Below are 22,006 nucleotides of genomic sequence, written 5' to 3' on the forward strand. Positions count from 1 at the left end.
CCTCTGTGCCTTCTCCCTACTTTTGCTGCCTCCGTGGACCCTGGGACTGGGCTTAAAGCCCCGGAAATGCCGTTCCCGAACAGGAGCCCTCCATTGTGCGGCTTCCTCCCGCCCGCCATCACTGTAAGTCCCCTTAAGAGTTTTTCTTTGAGGAGTGAGGTGATGACTACAGATTTAAAGGAGAGAAGAGCAACACATGGAGTAAGAACCATTAACAATATCTGTTAACGAGGACCAGGATGGGACGTTGGTGATCAGCAGATGATTGGGAATAGGGGCACAACGTGCTCAGAGTGGGTACATAAGGGAAAAACTAGAGAAAGATGCAAGTTCAAAGTGAGAGCAGGGAGAGCATTAAAGGAAGTTTGGTCAGGTGGGCTAGAGGATCGGAGGGATGTGACAGAAGCAGCTGACTGGATTGTCTCAATTTTGGTGACAAATCCATTAGTCCCTTGAACTCAGTGGGAGAGGGGCTTCAGAGGGGCTTTGCAGTAGAGAAAAGAAGCCGGGGTTATTTTAGTAATCCAGAATGATCCTGTAATAATGAGTAGATGAGAGCTAGACCTGATGGCCAAAACAGTTGTCTGTCATACCCTTTCAAGTCTGTGTCCTTTGAAATTAAGAATGAGGGCTTAGCAGGTGGAATGACCAAGATGAGAAAGAGGAATAATTTTATTGGGGACAAAAGCATCAAAGGTGGAAGTGAGGGTGCAGTTGAGTAAATCAGTAGTTGCAGAAATGTGGAAAACGTAGGGTCAACAGGTAGATGATAAGATTTTGAAATTTAAGTTGTAAGTGAATTTCCAAGGGCAGAGACTGAAGGAGCTAGGTTTTGGGCAGGAAGGAGAGTGTGCACAGCAAGTGATACAACAAAGTGATCAGATTTGGATTTCTCTGTAATTGATATAATGGGTCCAGCAAGATCCGGTGAAACGGCAGGAGGATAAAAATGGGTTGGGGAGTTTATATTAAGAGAGAGAGAGAGAAATTTAAGGAGGATATGAGGGCAATGAACTGAGGAGCAAAAACATAATGGGTTAAGGTAGAGGTTGAAATTATCAAGAGTGGGAAGTCATTTGGTGCAGATGTTGAGGAAATGATACCCAGCTCCCATGAAAGAATTGAAGAAACGGCATACGTTATCTTGTTTCATCTGAGTTTCTGGTCTGAGTCATGATGTGGAGAAATGCTAATGGAAAGCAAGACTTTTCAATTAGAATAGAGGTAAAATCAATAGGATGGTCATCTCCATATAGTTCTTGTCTTGCACACCTCTTCAGTTCAGAAATCCAGCTGTCCTCTCTCATTTTAGTTGGTGCATGATTTGACAGACAAGTGAAAATGGAAAGGAAAAAAATGAATTAAATAAAAGTGAAAAGTGTTGTATGACTGGAATGGATGAGAAACTAGATACTCCTATTGTTCATACTTTCATTGGTGCACTTGTATCAACTGAACTGAATTTCCCAAAATATTGCCCAAAAGAACCACCCTGGTTGCCGTCAGAAATGATCAAGTTGGTCACTGCATTCCATTGAGCTCTTTGGAGTGGTTGCTTCTAACAGCTGTTCTTAAAAAGAGAATGCATTGCAATAGTAAAGCATCGTCAAGCAGTGGTATAACCTAATAAGATGCAGATTTGATTCATTTCTTGTCCTGAGTGCCTGACTTCAGTGATAGTACCAAAGTGGGGGAAAATAGACAAATTAGGCGGAAGGCTGGGAACAGCTACCATGAGAACATAGAACAACATAGAACATATAGTGCAGAAGGAGGCCATTCGGCCCATCGAGTCTGCACCGACCCACTTAAGCCCTTCCACTCTATCCCAATAACCACTCCTAATCTTTTTAGTCACTAAGGGCAATTTATCATGGCCAATCCACCTAACCTGCATGTCTTTGGACTGCGGGAGGAAACAAGAGCACCCGTAGGAAACCCACGCAGACACGGGGAGAACGTGCAGACTCCGCACAGTGACCCAGCGGGGAAGCACATGATCCAAAAGGGGCACATTCTCAAACACAGAAAACTGACACCAACTGATATTTTAAAAGGTCTGCCTTGGAGCACTAACTTCACCAATACTTAAATGGTAATTTTTTACTTCAGTTCAATTTAATTTATTTTTTGGTTCGCAATGTTTGTGAACTTGGTAAGCTGCACTGTCTAGATTGAAAAGTAACCTCCATAAACTGGAAAATGTTTAGACAATTTGTCTTGCACAGGATTATAATAAAAACAAACAACTGCATTTAGGACACTTGCACATCATAAATTTGACTATTCCATTTACTGTGAGCATAGGCAGACTTGCAGAAAATGTACAATGATACCAAGGGGAAAGCACAGTAAGAAGTCTTACAACATCAGGTTAAAGCTCAACAGGCGTGTTTCGAATCACTAGCTTTCGGAGCACTGATCCTTCCTCAGGTGAATGAAGAGTTGGATTCCAGAAACATATATATAGATAAAGTCAAAGATGCAAGACGATACTTTGAATGCGAGTCTTTGCAGATAATTAAGTCTACAGGTCCAGGCGGAGCAACTGGAGAGAGGGATAATCACAGGTTAAAGAGGTGTGAATTGTCTCAAGTCAGGACAGTTGGTAGGATTTCGCAACCAACAAAGTACCCTTCATCATCCAGTACTTCCCCGGAGCGGAGAAACTAGGACATCTTTTTCGCAGCCTTCAACACGTCATTGATGCAGACGAACATCTTGCCAAGGTCATCACCACACCCCCACTACTTGTCTTCAAACAACCGCGCAACCTCAAACAAGCCATTGTTTGCAGCAAACTACCCAGTCTTCAGAACGGCGACCACGACACCACACAACCCTGCCATGGTAATTGTCTACCTCATACACTGCAGGAAGGGATGTCCTGAAGCGTGGTACATTGGCGAGACCATGCAGACGCTGCAACAACGGATGAACGGACATCGCCAGACAGGAATGTTCCCTTCCAGTCGGGGAACATTTCAGCAGTCAAGGGCATTCAGCCTCTGATCTCCGGGTAAACGTTCTCCAAGGCGGCCTTCAGGACGCGCGACAACGCAAAATCACCGAGCAGTAACATATAGCCAAGTTCCGCACACGTGAGTACGGCCTCATCCGGGACCTTGGATTCATGTCGCATTACATTCATCCCCCATCATCTGGCCTGGGCTTGCGAAATCCTACCAACTGTCCTGGCTTGAGACAATTCACACCTCTTGAACATGGGGTTACCCTTATCTCTGGATCTGTAAAGACTTAATTACCTGCAAATGCTAGCATTCAAAGGCATTCAAAATCTTGCATCTTTGACTTTGTCTATATATATGTTTCTGGAACATACCTCTTCATTCACCTGAGGAAGGAGCTGTGCTCCGAAAGCTAGTGATTTGAAACAAACCTGTTGGACTTTAACCTGGTGTTGTCAGACTTCTTACTGTGCTCACCCCAGTCCAACGCCGGCATCTCCACATCATGCCCATCCTATTGGGCAGCACGGTAGCACAAGTGGATAGCACTATGGCTTCACAGCGACAGGGTCCCAGGTTCGATTCCCCGCTCGGTCACTGTCTGTGCGGAGTCTGCACGTCCTCCCTGTGTCTGCGTGGGTTTCCTCCGGGTACTCCAGTTTCCTCCCACAGTCCAAAGACGTGCAGGTTAGGTGGATTGGCCATGATAAATTGCCCTTAGTGACCAAAAAAAGGTTAGGAGGGGTTATTGGGTTACGGGGATGGGGTGGAAGTGAGAGTTTAAGTGGGTTGGTGCAGACTCGATGGGCCGAATGGCATCCTTCTGCACTGTATGTTCTATATTCATATATTTGTCAAGGTGCCCCTTAAGCGTCACTATCGTCCCTGCTTCCACCACCTCCTCCGTCAGCGAGTTCCAGACACCCACTACCCTCTGTGTAAAAAACTTGCCTCGTACATCTCCTCTAAACCTTGCCCCTCGCACCTTAAACTTATGCCCCCTAGTAATTGACCCCTCTAGCCTGGGAAAAAGTCTCAGACTATCCACTCTGTCTATGCTCCTCATAATTTTGTAGACCTCTATCAGGTCGCCCCTCAACCTCCTTAGTTCCAGTGAGAACAAACCAAGTTAATTCAAATGATGCCCTCCATATCAGGCAACATCCTGGTAAATCTCTTCTGCACCCTCTATAAAGCCTCCACATCCTTCTGGTAGTGTGGCGACTGGAATTGAATACTATACTCCAAGTGTGGCCTAACTAAGGTTCTATACAGCTGCATCATGACTTGCCAATTTTTATACTCAATGCCCCGGCCAATGAAGGCAAGCATACCGTATGCCTTCTTGACTAACTTCTCCACCTGTGTTGCCCCTTTCAGTGACCTGTGGACCTGTACACCTCGATCTCTCTGACTGCCAATACTCTTGAGGGTTCTACCATTCACTGTATATTTCCTACCTGTATTAGATCTTCCAAAATGCATTACCTCACATTTGTCCGGATTAAACTCCATCTGCCATCTCGCCACCCAAATCTCCAAATGATCTCAATCCTGCTGTATCCTCTGACAGTCCTCATCGCTATCCGCAATTCCACCAACCTTTGTGTCGTCTGCAAACTTACTAATCAGACCAGTTACATTTTCCTCCAAATCATTTATATATACTACGAACAGCAAAGGTCCCAGCACTAAACCCTGCGGAACACCACTAGTCACAGTCCTCCAATCAGAAAAGCACCCTTCCATTGCTACTGACTTTTATGACCTAGCCAGTTCTGTATCCAACTTGTCAGCTTACCTCTGATCCTGTGTGACTTCACCTTTTGTACCAGTCTACCATGAGGGACCTTGTCAAAGGCCTTACTGAAGCCCATATAGACAACATCCACTGCCCTACCTGCATCAATCATCTTTGTGACCTCAAACAACTCTATCAAGTTAGTGAGACGCGACCTCCTCTTCACAAAACCGTGCTGCCTCTCGCTAATATGACAAGGGAGTCAATGAAGGTTTATGACGGGACGGTCAGAAGGAAAAGTGGGGTTGAGACCACAAGCTATATTAGCTATAACCTTATTGAAGGGCCGAATGGCCTACTCCTGCTCAGAAGTCCTATGTTCCTAAGTGGCTGGGAACCAACCGGAAGATCATAGAATCCCTACAGTGCCGAGGGGCCTCCCCATTCGGCCCATCTTATCTGCACCGGCCCTCTGAAAAGCGCCCTACCTGGGCCCACGCCCTCACCCTGTCCCCATAACCCAGTAACCCCACCTATCCTATTTTGCACATAGAGGAATGTGGCAAGAGTTTGTGGGAATTGAATTGAGACAGAATAAGAATAACCCCGTATTCTGGGAAGGGGAGGAAAAACAAGTTTGAGCTCCGCTGCTGCGCCAGCTAAATCAATATGGCAAAGAAACATTATAAACCGAGTTGGCATCACACACATACCTGGCCTCTGGATCACTGTGGTTACAGAAGAAACATGACTGCTTTCTCATCCCCCACTTTTCCCACCTTTAGGTTTACACCATTGCATTGGCCAGTGACGTGCTTTAACCACACACTTAGATATGGGGTGCCCTCGGCGCTTTAGTCACTAATTCTTGCCTCTCGACATGAAGCAGTGAGTCACTATTAATGAGTTTCTGCTTCAGCTGGTTCAGACATGGATGAAGGTAAGCCACATTATGCTGACGCACAGTACATGGGCATTTACCAGAACCACCCCACCGTCCTCCGCAGTGGAGGTGTTTGAGGACCGAGTGTTGTAGGGCTGAGAGGGGTATAGGGTTGCCGACTTTGGTTGGATCTGTTCCTGAGGGCTGCCTCACATGATCACCAAATGCCCCCACCCTGCAGAGTAACCTTTGATTCCTGGAGATGCCAGGAAAATCCTGGAGAGTTGGTAGTCCTGGGGAGAGTTTTGGCCAGAGTTCTGCTTAATTAATAATAATAATCGCTTATTGTCACGAGTAGGCTTCAATGAAGTTACTGTGAAAAGCCCCTAGTTGCCACATTTCGGCACCTGTTCGGGGAGGCCAGTACTAATTCCCATGGACACCACTTACCTCACTGGGATCAGTCATCTGGAGCTTGGTATCAGCTGGAGCTTTAATCACCATCACCATCTCCTCAGCCAAGTCTTCGATGCTGCGCAAGTCTTGACAAGTGACATAGGCAAATCTCTGGCTGTCCGAGTCCAAGTCAGCCAGAAATGTACACCCCATATTTGAACTCGACCATGGACTAAAGCAGTTTCCCTCTGCAATTCATATGAGAACAATTGTAAGATTGCCAAATTTCAAATTATTGTGATAACTCATACTGCAGGAGAAAAGTGTGGTGGTGACAAGTTGGCTCTGATTGACCATGGTGTTGCCATTAGAAGGCAACAAGGAAAGAATGGCTCCCCAACCTCCCTGGTAATTCAAAGTTGCATCTTTTTTGAATTGCCAGGAAGCTTAACGAGCCAGTGATTCCCTGCTGTTTTCTCCGTGGCAAAGTCTCAGCCATTCAGAGTTAACTTGTCAACCAATCAGCACCCTTTTCTCCTATAGTATAAACTGTGATCATTTGAAATTTGGGATTCTTTCATTTATCGTGCTGAGTGCAAGGTGAAGAGCTGCAGTAACACATCTACCATTGACCAGAAACTGAACTGGACTAGCCATACATAGAATCATAGAATGGAATTTACAGTGCTGAAGGAGGCAATTCAGCCCAGCACGTCTGCACAGGCACTTGGAAAGAGCACTCTACCCAAGCCCACGCCTCCACTCTTTCCCTCGCGTCCACCCTATCCCCATAAACTAGTCACCCCACCTAATATTTTGGACACTATGGGGCAATTTAGCATAGCCAATCAACCTAAGCTGCCCATCTTTGGACTGTGGGAAGAAACCGAAGCACCTGGAGGATACCCATGCAGACAAGGGGAGAACGTGCAAACTCCACACAGTCACCCAAGGCCGGAATTGAACTCAGAAACCTGGTGCTGCGAGGCAGCAGAGCTAACCATCGTGCCACCCAAATACAAATACTGTGGCTACACTAGCAGTTCAGAGGTTAGGACTTTTGCACTGGGTGGCTCGCCTCCTGACGCTCAACCCGCTGCCCTCCCCAAGAGTCTGTTCACAAGGCACAAGGCACAAGTCAGAAGTGTGATGGAATATTTTCTCCCTTTGCCAACAACACAAGAACTTGACACCATCTAGGACAAAGCAGCCCATTTGATTGGCACCCCATCTACAAGCATTCATTCCCTCCACTGCCGACGCACAGTAGCACTACTGTTCAACGGAATCCCAAACTATTTAGTGCTTCAAGAAACATGAAAAATGTGGTTCACATTGTTTCCTCGATCTTTAAGATACCTATTTCACATTCTCCCCAACTTTTATTATTCCTTTGAGTCAGAAAAAATCTGTGCATCTTAAGCAACATGGCCAAATATTCTTTCAATTATCTTTTTTTCTAATTTACTTTGTAACAATCATTATTAGTATGAATAACTACTATGCAGTCTCCAAATTGGTATTAGGTAGATTGTCCAAAAATACACATTTAATTTTATATTTAGAAAATGTGTTGATGAACAGTTTTTTCTGTCTATTTGATCCTGCATCTCAAGGTGATGTAAAGTATTCAGATTGAATGCAGAACTCTCTCCACCAATCCAGTGAATATACCTAAGCCCCTACATTAGGAAAACAGTGTCCACTAAATCACCATCCACACAATCCACACTTAATATTACAGACTTGTCAGTAAGATTACTCAGTCACTACTGAACTTGTGGCAAGTTGATATTTTGGACATCTCCAGTGGGAGTTGGATTTGCCCTGTCTGAACTATTTCTCCCCCCTGTAGGACTAGATTTGAATCGAAAGAACAAGTCTCCAAAATGTATTCTTATTGATTTAAATTTATTTATAAAAACAAAGAACATCAATTTAAGTGGAATTCCTGAACGTTTGCAGTCTGTCACGAGGCATTTTTATGTTTAAACAAAAGCTTAAAACCCAAGAATGCAGTACAGAAATCACAGAAACTTTGTGATTGTGTCTTCAGACCTGTGCCAATTTTATTAAACGTTTGAACTGGTCTATCATTCACATTCAGATAGATCAGTGCTGTTTTACAGTAATATTCTAGAATGCGATCTTAAAAGTGGGATGAGTGGTGTTTTTGTCAGATTGTTATAAGTTTAACCTTAACGTAACACAACAGTTTATAACTTCAGTGTGTAAAGTTTCTAAGTTAAGGAATGACTTCTCAAATAAATATAAAGCTATGGACAATGGGGCATGAACACTGTGCCACCTCACGTACTTTTTTCCAGGTTCCTCTACATTGATAATTACCCACTGCTTGCCACTGGAAGATACGAGTCCTGCCAGAAACATGAAAAAATATATAAATAATTAACCTAACACCAGTACAAATTTTGTCAGTACATATGGAAAGATGTATAGATGAAACAAGTATACAGATACAGAACGAATTAGCTTTAACAAGAACAAAATAAACCTGACAACAGACTAAAAAAATTCTAAATTGATCTGAATTACAGAACCTATACAACTGGAAAATTGAAATGAAAAACAGGAAAAGATGGAAAAATGAAGCATGCCTATCAGCATCTGCAAAGAATACTTGAAACAGGTGTCTTATTTGTGCATTCAAGTAACTGATGTTTACATATTCAAGTATGTTTTGATGGATCTCATGTAGCAATGTTCTTGGATGGCTTGTCTTGTTAAAGCGATTGCCCAAGTATTGAATGTGCCTCAATGGTCCACTGCCCAGGTATTGAATGTTTCAACGTGACCCATTGCCCAAGTTTTGAATGTGTCCATGTGATCTAAATAGGCAAAACCAACAATTGCAGATAAATGTAAATTCCTGGAGACAACTGTAATTTAAAATTTCTAGTGCCAGGCTAGCATAGCCATCATTTGATACTAATTTTCTTGATTTTTAAAGATTTATTTTCACCTGTAACAAAATGTAGCACTATATATTGTGATGTCCTATTGTCACAAGTCACTATGTATAGTGAGTGACTTGTGTATGGATATACTATGTATGGATAGACTGAGAACATATATTAGAAAATGCATGCAAGGGCAGCATGGTGGCTCAGTGGGTTAGCCCTGCAGCCTCAGGGCGCTGAGGTCCCAGGTTCGATCCCGGCTCTGGGTCACTGTCTGTGTGGAGTTTGCACATTCTCCCCGTGTTTGCGTGGGTTTTGCCCCCACAACCCAAAGGTGTGCAGGCTAGGTGGATTGGCGAGGCTAAATTGCCCCTTAATTGCAAAAAATGAATTGGGTACTCTAAATTTATATATATATAAAAGAAAATGCATGCTATACATAGTAAATGAGGCAGATGTATTCCAAATTCTATGCACTATTTGATTTGATGATATGTAATGATCAGCAATGATGTTTTGTGTCAATGAAGAGATTTTTAAAGAATTAGCTCATCAGACAAAACTACTAATGGGTTGATACTGTTCAATAATAGAACACGATTCAGAAACTGCTTAACTCAAGAATTCACATCAGTGAATTAACTAATTAACTGAATTATTTTTAATGTTCATACATGCATATGTGATTGAGTTCATAATTACCGATTATCGCTTGCCCCATCACCATGACAACGGTGGTTGTGTGAGTTCATGGCTGGTGGCTGACATGCTACACAGACTGTGAAACCCTCTCGAAGATACTGCATCCATCTCGCAAATGGACGGTTCTCTACAGTGCAGTGGAAGGACAGTGACTCAATTGTGAACTCTGTACAATATCTAATGAATAACAAAAAAATAAAGGTGAATTAGGAATATAGGTTGAAGATTGAGCCATCCAGCTACTCAAGCCTGTTTTGTCATTCAATGAGATCATGGTTGATTGGCATCCTAACTCTATCCAACTAGCCTGGCTCCATATCATTTTACACCCTTGCCAAGAAAAAAAATCTATCAACTTCCTTATTAAATGGGCTGGAATCCATTACTTTTGTGGGAGAGGGTTCCATGTTTCTACCACCTTTTCCGTTAAGAACTGTTTTTATCTCCTGAATGATCTAGCTCGGATTTAAAAATAATATTCCCCAGTAGACAAAGGTATTTTACCTACATTTAACATTTCATAATGCTTAAAACCTCAATCAAATCAGCCTTTAGCCCTATGCATTCCATTGAACACAGCCCTTTCTCCTCACAATCTTACCGAGGAAGTTCTGGATTCACGTGAATCCGCGCAATACCCTTTCAAAGGTCAATATATCTTCTACCTCCAGTGCAACACACCTGTAGTGTGTACCATCTACAAGATGCGCTGCTGCACCTCACCAAGGCCATGTTGACAGCACCTCCCATACCTGCAAAGACAGGAATAGCAGGCAGATGGGAACACTACTGAAAAGTTCCCATCCAAACCAGACACATCCTATCTTGGAAATATATCACCATTCCTTCATCCTCATAGGGTCAAAATTCTGGAATTCCCTACCTAATGGAACTGCCTAATTCACCACATAGACCGTAATAGTTCAAGAATGGCTCACCACAACCTCCACACAGAAACTTAAGGATGGGCAATAAATGCTGATCTTTCCAGCAATGCCCATATCCTGCGAAATAACTTTTTTTAAAATCATTTGTAAGGTGTTGTCCCCAACACTTGTATTAATGTAGCAGGACTTCCTCTACTTTTATTCAAGCCCTCATTATAAATGCTAATATTTCATTCAGGATTTTGATTATTTTTGTACCTGACTACTACATTTCTGTCTGCATAGACCCCTACATATTTTGGATCTCCATTATTCTTAGCTTTTCACTATTTATTTAATCAATTTAGAGTACCCAATTCATTTTTTCCAATTAAGGGGCAATTTGTCGTGGCTAATCCACCTAGCCTGCACATCTTTTGGGTTGTGGGGGTGAAACCCACATAAACACAGGGAGAATGTGCAAACTCCACACGGATAGTGACCCAGAGCCAGGATAGAACCTGGGACCTCGACGCCGTGAGGCAGCAGTGCTAACCCACTGTGCCACCATGCTGCCTCCACTTTTCACTATTTAAATATTACTCAGATCTATACTTTCTTAGTCCAAATGGATAACTTCACGCATATCTGCATTAAAATCCATCTGCTACAGTTTTGCCTGCTTATGGGACTATTCACTTCTTTCCAAAGTACATAGCCATTATTACTCACCTCAGACTTCCATTGCCTAACCAATCTTTGACCAGGTCAATAATTTGTCTTCAATTCAATGAGGTTTAATTTTAGCTACCAATCTCTTATACTGAACTTTATCAGGTGCCCAATTCTTCTATAGACTTTCTCTTGTTTGCTACTTTAGTTACTTTCTTAAAAATTCAAATAGGACATCAGTTGGCTTTCCTCCGAAGGTCAAGAAAATAAGCACTTCTAGTCAAAATTAGATGCATTAGACACAGTTTTTCCTTTACAAATCCATATGGGCCCAGCCTAATCAGTTCAGTTACTTCACCATGAAATTAATAGAGTATGCAAAACTGCAATAATGCAATAAAGGTATCAATCAGGTCAGCTTTGCCATTGCATGTTCTTTCTTTTATTTAAAATAGAAAATCCAAATGTTGGAAATCTGAAATAAAAGGCTAATATTCTGGAAATAGAGATTAAGCTCACCAGCAATTGAAAATAAGTTACAACTTCCAGTCGAAACCTTTTGTCAAACACTAAAATACCAATCATAGTTATAAAATTATTTGCAATGCGGTATCGTAAAGGTTTAGGCAACTATTCCATTTGACTATTTTATGAATGATTAATACCCAGTTTTGTTCAGAGTGATAAACTGGCATTTTAAGGAAGATTGCTACTCACCCAGGAATCTCTTTATCTTCAAACAAAGCATGCTTTCTTCTCTCTCTATTGTACTCTGTTGTGCTTATAAAAGCAGGAACTAGAATAGTAAAACCAAAAGGATGAATCACAAGCTGCATATCATATAAATTATTTTGTAGAATCATAGAATCCCTACAGTGACTCTTGAGAAGGTAAAATTTGAACTGAGGGGAAGGATGGAGGGTTCTACAATTCATAGGCATTATTCATTATGCACTTTCGAGAATTGGATTACATCGAACATTGGGGGTGGGGGGGGGGGCTGGTAGGGTTGGGGGGAGGGGACTGTATGTGTTAATGGTGACTATGGGTGATTCCTGATTCCTTTCTGTCATTTGTTTATATTAACATGCGGGCTAATATTTGGTGGCTTGGTGGGAGGATGGGATCGTTGTTATTGATATGGGGATTGACATTGCATTTGTTACTGATTATTGTTTATTGTTGGGTGTAAATTGGGAGAAAATGTGAAAAAGGAGAATAAAAATATTTTTTAAAAATAGAATCCCTACAGTGCAGAAGGAGGCCATTTGACCCATCGAGTCTGCACCCTACCTAGGACCAATCTCTCCTATCCCTGTAATCCCACCGAACCTTTGGACATTAAGGGCAATTAATCATGGCCAATCCACTTAACCTGCACATCTTTGGACTGTGGGACGAAACCGGAGTACCCTGAGGAAACTCATGCAGACACGGTGAGAATGTTCAAACTCTACACACATAGTCACCCAAGGTTAGAATCGAACCCGGTCAGATGGCACAAAGGCACAATGGTTAACACTGCTGTCTCATGGCACTGAGGACCTGGGTTCAATCTCGGCCCCAGATCACTGTCCGTGTGGAGTTTGCACATTCTCCCCGTGTCTGCGTGGGTCTCACCCCCACAACCTAAGAATGTGCAGAGTAGGTGGATTGGCCACGCTAAATTGCCCCTTAATTGGAAAAAAATAATTTAAAATAAAGAATCATATGGGTCCCTGGTGCTGTGAGGCAGAAGTGCTAACCACTGTGTCACCGTGCCACTCACGAGTCATAGGGTGGAGTTTTGTTGGTAGTGGGTGGTGGGCGGTGTAGCAAAAGATGAAAGGGAATTTTATTAGAGCTGCCCTATTAATGACCAGCAGCTGTGGGAATTGGCCAATAATGGACAGCAGGTGGGGTAGATCCCAGTACCTGAGAAGCAAGCACCATGTTTGATGAGAAAGCAGGACTCTGGTGGATGACAGTACAAACCGAGAGGGAAGCCAGGAAAGTGTGATGGTAGTGCAATGATGGCTGACAGAAAACATGAGACCAACTGTAACCTGGTGTTTCCTCTAAAGGCTTCTCACTCCCTTTACTCTGTATACATAAGGTCCATCTCGGAGTTTGCCCAGCCTCCAGCTTGTCATTCTTAAGCTTTATTCACCCCACCCTCCCTATACTGCAATGTTGCAGCTTGTAACTGCAGCCCACAGTGACCTGCTGCTGAGCTCCTGCCTCCTTGTAGCTGGCCACGCTCTTGTTATGAACTCCTATAATCTACTGTAAAATACTGATTAATTGGCTCCTTAACAAGCTTAATTGCTCGCCCACTGCCAATAACCACGGTCTCCCCCAGTAGCCTGTCTCTGGGAATCTCCAACGGAAGAGGGAACTGTTGGGCTTCCGTACTGATGTCTTTTACTGACAATTTGCCAGCCCACCTGCCACCTGACCCATTATCCTGGGGTGAGAAAATTCCACCCATGGCAATGGCACAGTGGTATTGTCACTGGACTAATAATTCAGGGTAATGCTCTGGGGACCCAGGTTCAAATCCCACTCGGGCAGATGGTGGAATTTGAATACAATTTTTTTTTAAAGTCTAATGATGACCATAAAACCATCGCCGATGTCATAAAATCTGGTTCACGAATGTCCTTTAGGGAAGGAAATCTGCCATCCTTACCTGGTCTGGCCGACATGTGACTCCAGACCCACAGCAATGTGGTTGACTCTTAAATGCCCTTAGGGATGGACAATAAATGCTGGCCCAGCCAGCGATGCCCACATTCCATGAAGGAATAAAAAAAAGCAGGACGACCATTCAGCCCATTCAGTCCATGCTGACTTTCTGTAGAGCAATCTAGTCAGTCCCATTCCTCTGTTCTGTCCCTGTAGCCCGACAAGTTTATTTCCCTCTCGGGTCTATCAATAAGAAAATCAATTAGAATAGCCGATAAAATATACAAGTCAAACAATTTTTTTCCAGGATAACTTTAAAAAAGAGGTGAAAAACATATGATTTAACGTCTGACATTAAAAGGACCCACAATAAATGTGTTTTTGCAATAAGTCGCCAGCCTCGCTAAAGAATCGGCAAATTCCGCACCCATGTTACCTCTCCATTAGGTCATGGTGCAGGTAGTGGCCTATTTCATTAAAACTTCAATCATCATTGTCACTGCCACTTCTAGATTCACTCAATTGCAAGTCATTCTCAATGTTCTCAGAAGCTGATTGCTTCCAGTTCTGCTTCTGCAATCAGTAACATGGTTCTGTCACTTAAGTTTTCTGTTTTTAACAGTAAAGACATAGCCAAATAAGGCAATCCAATTGTAGCCGAAAAGGCTTGCCAGCTGTAGAAGTAGCAAATTTCTTAATATATAACAGACTAGAATCCATGCTTTTGTAGATTTACTAACTGCCACAGTTCTCTAATTACAATAAAAAATCTTTGGCTGAGATGCACTGTAGGATATCTTGAGGGCATCAGAGGTTCCGTATAACTGGAATTACTTTCCTTACTATGAATAATTTAATATTAATGAACAGCAAGTTCACAGTCAAGCCTGCAAGTAAACCAATGTTATCATAATGGCTGCTTACTCATATCTCCACGGTTGTTAAAACTGCAAAGAAGAAAACGGTTACACTTTGACTTCTCCCACTGTCAGAATTCTCCAAACATCAACATCTATTTACCTCCTGTCAAACTGATATCTCTGCATCAAACATTAGCCATTTAGTAGAAATATTGCTGGGCGGCTTCACGCTGAGTTCTGCTAAATTATATAGAAAAGCCCATGACAAATGAATGCTTTCAGGATTAGAGGTGGCAATCATATTTCTTAGAAAATGGTTATGCAGTGTCACACAGAGTTAAGCCACTATCCTTTCACTCTGGAGATCTGGATACAAATCCAACCCTGACTAATAGAACAATAGTATTTTCTCTCTGCCAGCTCTAGGGATCCCAAGTGAAATGAGATCATGCATTCCACTACACAAAGTGGCCTGGGGTTTGGCATCAATTGGCAGATCTCTTGAAGCTGTGAGAATAGCTGGTATGGAAATGAAAAGTTCATACGGTGATGCTCTGGGATGTTTTTCTGATTTAAGCTTTGTGTTGTGTCATACAATGAGAATATTTTTTACATATAACTCATTCATTCACAGCCTTGGGAGTGCTCGATGATAATAGAGTTGAAATAGGCGATGGGAAAATGTTCCGTTGCCCCAGTGCTCACTTTAATGAACAAAATAAACAAGCAATATGTCAATTTGTAATGCCCAAACAAGCTTTCTTATTAATTAAAAGCAATATTTGGATAAATCAAAAGAAAAATCTGAAAGACTACATTGGGAGTGAGATTATGAACAAATCTAACAGATCTTTACCAAAGGAATGTCCACAATGTACACCCTGATAATTCATGTACTCCAGGCAGCCTGCTCGTTCCTCCAGTGGTGGGCAAGGATCTCCATGATTCTGAGGCTCTTGCTCAATGTGACGTCGTCGAATCCGCATGGTTGGTTGGCATTGCTCAGCACATCCACTCCAGTGACTCCACTCACTCACCACACATGGACTGGCTGGAAATAAAAAAACAGTTTGAAGTTACAATGTTTGTTCAGGTTTGTGGGTCATACTATTATAGCAAAGATTTTGTGATGCTGTGTGTAAATCTATCTTGTCGCATTAAAGTGCACACTTATAATCCCTCCATTAAATTCTAACCTGACCACATTCTTTTTGACATATATTGTAAAGATCCTTCCTGTTGATTCCCTTATTCCCACTTTCTTTATTTTTTGCCATTATCATTTTGATCACTGGATGCTCAATGGCCATTGTATCTTTACGTCAAGCAGCAGAGAGAATGAGGAAATCAAAGAGTTGCAACACAGTATATGGTGCTGGTTTTCAAGCAGCAGAATTCAGGCTCTGTGGCATCCGAGAGATGGGATAGGACTCGGTTCGATTGGTTGGCTGGTGGCCAGTGAATTAGCCAAAAGGCCATATTCTGCCTGGTAATAGGTGGTGATTGGATCCTGCCTGAGTGGGATAATTTCCAGAGACCTAAGGAAAGCTGAGTTGGAGACCTGGACACTCATGGAAAAGGATCTGCTCTTTCTCTCTCTCCCTCGTGTTTTCTCCAGAAAAGCTACCGTATTTCTGAAACTGCAAACTCCTGAATTAATCTACAGTGAAAACCTGTGACAGACTGAAAACAGAAATCACGAACTAGATCATAGAATTTACAGTGCAGAAGGAGGCCATTTGGCCCATTGGGTGTGCAGCGGCCCTTGGAAAGAGCACCCTACATAAGCCTCCACCCTATCCCCATAACCCAGTAATCCCGCCTAACCTTTTTGGACACTAAGGGAAATTTAGTATGGCCAATCCACCTAATCTGCACATCTTTGGACTGTGGGAGGAAACCAGAGCACCCGGAGAAAAACCACACAGACACAGGGAGAATGTGCAGACTCCACACAGACAGTGACCCAAGCCGGGAATTGAACCTGGGACCCTGGCGCTGTGAAGCAACAGTGCTAACCACTGTGCTACCATGCCGAACTGAAAGCTTTTAAGTAGGTGTACTAGAAACAACCATCTGAAACAAAGACACTTTTTTTACTGTACTTATTATTTTACACTCCTCTGCTCCCCTCTGTGTTTGTCTGATTGTGCTGGTGTTAGGAATTAGATAATAGCTAACCTGTTGTATTTGCTGCATATGGAATTATAGTTACTGCTATTAATAAACTTACTTGTGTTTACATTTACAAACCTGGTGACTGTAGTTATTGGGCAGCCAAGGGCCAAAGACTTCGGGTATTTTTTCTCAGAAATATTTATCAATTTCAACTGTGTTTGACTCTGGGTCAAGTGGGGCTGGAATTGACCGCACACTAGCCCAGAAGTTGTAACAGCTTGTAAACATAAATTTTCAGCAGAGCTGTTCTTACTGTGACAACAGTTTCAGTTTTCCAGGGGAATTATCATTTGTACAGAGTATTTCTGCTTAATAACGTCTTGTATTTATTTTTATTGTGAAACAAATGGGTAGAGAGGTAAAGATCAAAGAAGGATGATTATCTTCCTATTCTTGATGTTAATGGGATTATTCTACCCGCAGACTAATTATGTGATGATTTTCTACCTCAAAAAGTATTTTTGTAGTTCATGTACAGGCATAGTAGTTTGCTTCTGCCAGAAATGCAATACATTGCTGTCTAATGCTCCATCTACTGATCAAATCAACAAGTACAACATTCACTAGCCCAGGGTTGGAGCCACATTAATCCAGAACAATCCCAATGATACACAAGACCATAGAAAGTTGGTTTGCTGGGACATTTTTTAATTACAGTCAAGCTGAGGTCCCAGATGTGCCCCAGAGTCAGCTCATTTGTCACAGAAGGCATCAAGCATAATAAGGTTCAGTGGGAGATGGGAAGTGATTGAAAGGGGAGTAGATAAAGGGTACACATGCTGCCCACCACATTAGAGCTTGGATGCCTGTTTTATGCTTGTAAAATTGACGTATAATCCAATTTCTCGTCGCTAAATGTCAACCTTTGAGTTAAAATGTCAGGTGAAGTTGCAATTCTGATCATATCCCACTGTCTGTGATAGAGTATCCCAATCCACCAATAAGATGTATAATTTTATGAATGTATGTTGCTAGTGATGACAGTAAACTTAATTAAATGTAAAGATTGCTGGCCAAACCTTTGCAACTGCTCTGAATGTTCAATCTACAGGTTAATTGAAATATTATCCCTAGTTTGCACTTCCAAAAATAGTTAAATAATAATATTTCCCATTTATTAAATTTACTTAATATCTGAGGATTCATTGATTTTGTAAGTCCTTGATTTCACACTAAGGCCTCTGGAGGCCCATGTGGAACAGTTTTAAGGTTTTGAGTTGAGTGAAATAGTAATAATGCAAAACTGGGGGCATCTCTGGGGCTAGTTTAGCACAGGGCTAAAGAGCTGGCTTTTAAAGCAGACCAAGGCAGGCCAGCAGCCTGGTTTAATTCCCGTACCAGCCTCCCCAAACAGGCACCGGAATGTGGCGGCTAGGGGCTTTTCACAGTAACTTCATTTGAAGCCTACTTGTGACAATAAGCGATTTTCATTTCATTTCATTTCTCTAACAATGGAATTGTTTGTGAGGGGAAGAAACCTTCTTAATTTTCCTCCCAACTATCATCCCTAACCAAATATGCATGATTTGCAGTATAAAATATGGGTGAGCATTTGACCTCCTGACAATGCGTTCAGAGGCAGCAGTGTTTCCAAGGATACCTGTATGATTTTGCCTTTCTTCACGGTGAGATGTTTGATCTGCACTTAGTGCCAGCAGTGAGACAGCTAATGGGAACGTGAAGGTGGAGAGAGTCAATCTGTTCCCAGATGTTTGGCACAGCAATAAGAGATTTGGATCAAGTCCTTTGTGTGAGGTCCAGTGACAGGATCTCTGAGGCAGGCAGCTCATTCACATATGTAATAGAATGTGTTACAGACTTGGGAAAGGTGTGGTATTATTTTCCCCTCACCTCTCAGCTGACTGCAACAAGATGTATCTGTGAGGAGTGTTTTGACCCTTTTGAGTGTTGTGACTTTTAAGAACATACTTTCTTGTAGGTTTAAGTCAAAATAAATGCTATTAATTTTCACAACATCCGATATGTAAGTGCTACACACACAGAGACACACATCTCAGTGGGCAACGGTAGTGGACAGGCTTCTGGGGTATGTTCTGGTCAGCACCACACAATTGCTGATGCACATCAGGTAGAGGCAGGAACGTCCTGGCGAGAGAGCAGCGGCCGTGAGATTTAGAAATGGATGACAGCGACCCTCCAGCAGGTCCATTGCCAATTGGAGGAGTCCCAGAGGATTCAGGATTCTCTGAAGGTTAACATGCAAGTTTAGTTGTCAGTTGGGAAGGCAAATGCAATATTAGAATTCACGTCGAGAGCGCTGGAATACAAGAGCAGGGATGTATTGTTGAGGCTATGTAAGAACCTCGTCAGTCCCCATTTGGAATATTGTGAGCAATTCTGGGCTCCGTATCTAAGGAAGGATGGTCTGGAACACACTTGGAGAGGATCCAGAGGAGGTTCGCAAGAATGATCCCCAGAATGAAAGACTTGTCGTATGAGGAGCAGTTGAGGACTCTGGGTCTGTACTTGATGGAGTTTAGAAGGATGAGGGGGGAATCTCATTGAAACTTACAGAATACTGAGAGGCTTAGATAGAGTGAACGTGGAGAGGATGTTTGCACCAGTAGGAGTAACTAGAACCCAAGGGCACAGCCTCAGACTGAAGGGATGTTCCTTTAAAACAGAGATGAGGAGGAATTTCTTCAGCCACAGGATGGTGAATCAGTGGAACCCATTGCCGCAGAAGGCTGTGAAGGCCAAGTCTGTCTTTAAGACAGAGATCGATAGTTTCCTGATTAATAAGGGGATTAGGGGTGAAGCAGACTCGATGGGCCAAATGACCTAATTCTGCTCCTATGTCTTGTTGTCTTATCTGTGCAGGAGATAGCAGCGGCGATGCGCGGCACCGAAGCCAACGCTGCTAGGGTGGTGACTGCAGTGGTGAGTCTGGTGAACAACATTGGCAGCATGAGTGGAAGTGTCAAAGGCAGTCACTGGACGCCACACCCTGTACCCCTGACACCCTTATGTAACGTTACCTGGATCAGTCGCTGGTCCCCTCCCCAGTGCACACACCCACCCTCTGGTTGCAGAAATGTGCCCCGTGCTGGGGCCCCAGCCCCTGAGTGTTCGGAAGTTGGCTGCTGTGTCCTAGGCCTTGCTTCCTGCAGTTTTCAGACACAGTGTACAGGTACCAAAAAGAAAATGCTGGAAAATCTCAGCAGGACTGGCAGCATCTGAAGGGAGAGAAAAGAGCTAACGTTTCGAGTCCAATGACTCTTTGTCAAAGCTAACAGACAGAGAAAGTGGGAAATATTTATACTGTGGAGTGAGAATGAAAGATGAGCAATAGCCATAGAAACCCAGGGAAACCGGGTGCTAATGGCCACAGAAACTAAGGGGAAAGAGTGTTAATGGCAGTTCCCAGAGAGGACAAAAGATGTGAAAGGCCACACAGCAGAGAAACTGACATCAGAGGGTAAACTGTGACTGACGTAGATGTGGTGGGAGGGGAAGGGGGAAGCCAGGTGGAGAAAGTGTAAGGAAATGTGGATAAGATGGTGCCGGGGGGGGGGGTATTAGAATTCACGTCGAGAGCGCTAGAATACAAGAGCAGGGATGTATTGTTGAGGCTATGTAAGAACCTAGGCCTTGCTTCCTGCAGTCCTGTAAGAAAGACAAGAAAGAAAGAAATGGTAAAAGACAGTTAAAATTAAATGGGATAAAAATAAATGGGTCAAGGTGGGGTAGAGCTAATCATCTGAAGTTGTTGAATTCGATGTTGAGACCAGAAGAGTCTATAAGGAACCACCATCGTGCCTAACCGGAAGATGAGATGTTGTTCCTCCAGTTTGCGTTGAGCTTCACTGGAACATTGCAGCAGGCCAAGAACAGACATGTGGGCATGGGAGCAGGGTCTTTTGTTAAAATGGCAAGCAACAGGAAGGTCAGGGTCCTGAATGCGCACAGACAAAAGATGCTTAGCAAAGCGATCACTCAGTCTGCGTTTGGTCTCTCCGATATAGAGACCACATTGGGAGCAGCGAATGCAGTAGACCAAATTGGAAGAGATGCAAGTGAAACGCTGCTTAACCTGAAATGAGTGTTTTGGGCCTGGGATGTTAAGCATGGAAGAGGTAAAGGGGCAGGTGTTACACATTCTGCGATTGCATAGGAAGGTGCCATGGGTGATGGGAGAGGCAGTGTACAGGCATCACGGTCTGATTGGGATGCTAGGCAATAACAGCTGATGTCAGACTGAAATGGATACTTGAATGGGGAATATCAGAATATAGAACAGAACAACACAGAACAGGCCCTTTGGCCCACGATGTTGTGCCGACCATTTATCCTAATCTAAGATCAACCTAACCTACACCTCTTCAATTTACAGTTGTCTATGTGCCTGTCCAAGAGTCGCTTAAATGTCCCTAATGACTCTGACTCCACCACTTCTGCTGGCAGTACATTTGACCCAGCCACCATTCTTTGTGTAAAGAACCTACCTTTGACATCTCCCCTATACCTTCCTCCAGTCACCTTAAAATTATGTCCCCTCGTGACAGTCATTTTCCTGGGGAAAAGTCTCTGGCTATCCACTCTATCCATGCCTCTCATCACCTTGTACACTTCCAATATGTCACCTCTCTTCCTTCTTCGCTCCAGTGTGAAAAGCCCTAGCTCCCTCAACATTTCTTTATAAGACCTGCCCTCCAGTCTAGGCAGTATCTTGGTAAATCTCCTCGGCACCCTCTCCAAAGCAGCCACATCCTTCCTATAATGAGGCGACCTGAACTGGATACAATATTCCAAGTGTTTTCTAACCAGGCTTTTATAAAGTTGCAGCAAAACCTCGCGGCTCTTAAACTCAATCCCACTGTTAATGAAAGCCAACATAATATACGCCTTCTTAACAACCCTATCAACCTGGGTGGCAACTTTGAGGGATCTATGTACGTTGTCACGTGAGTGTACCTTTAAGAAATGTATGTTTATCAAATAGCTGCAGTGATGCCACAGTGTGGGTGCAGCTGGGTTTTGGGCTGTGGCTTTTTACTTACGCTTTGAGAAAAAAGCTGGTGTGTGTCTGTGTTTTAGTTTCGTTTTCAGAGTTGGAGCTGCATCCAGCCAAACAAGATGCAATTTGATTTCTCTCTGCACGGTAGCATAGTGGTTAGCACAATTGCTTCA

The 22,006-nt window shown here is 43.0% G+C and overlaps 1 protein-coding gene across 1 annotated transcript in view; it reads right to left on the bottom strand.

The window, feature by feature from the left end:
• Positions 1 to 7,883: 7,883 nt before the first annotated feature.
• LOC119972612 (somatomedin-B and thrombospondin type-1 domain-containing protein) overlaps positions 7,884 to 22,006 on the bottom strand; it is a 46,384-nt gene continuing 32,261 nt past the window's right edge. Inside the window, exons 2-5 of the mRNA XM_038809603.1 lie at positions 15,534 to 15,728; positions 11,868 to 11,946; positions 9,613 to 9,789; positions 7,884 to 8,367 (exon numbers count right to left, since the gene is read on the bottom strand). Coding sequence (XP_038665531.1) covers positions 8,250 to 8,367; positions 9,613 to 9,789; positions 11,868 to 11,946; positions 15,534 to 15,728 — 569 coding nt within the window. The 3' untranslated portion in view covers positions 7,884 to 8,249. The remainder of the gene's footprint in view (positions 8,368 to 9,612; positions 9,790 to 11,867; positions 11,947 to 15,533; positions 15,729 to 22,006) is intronic.

Source organism: Scyliorhinus canicula, chromosome 10 (assembly GCF_902713615.1).
Source record: "Scyliorhinus canicula chromosome 10, sScyCan1.1, whole genome shotgun sequence".
In the NCBI taxonomy this organism is placed as follows: domain Eukaryota; kingdom Metazoa; phylum Chordata; class Chondrichthyes; order Carcharhiniformes; family Scyliorhinidae; genus Scyliorhinus; species Scyliorhinus canicula.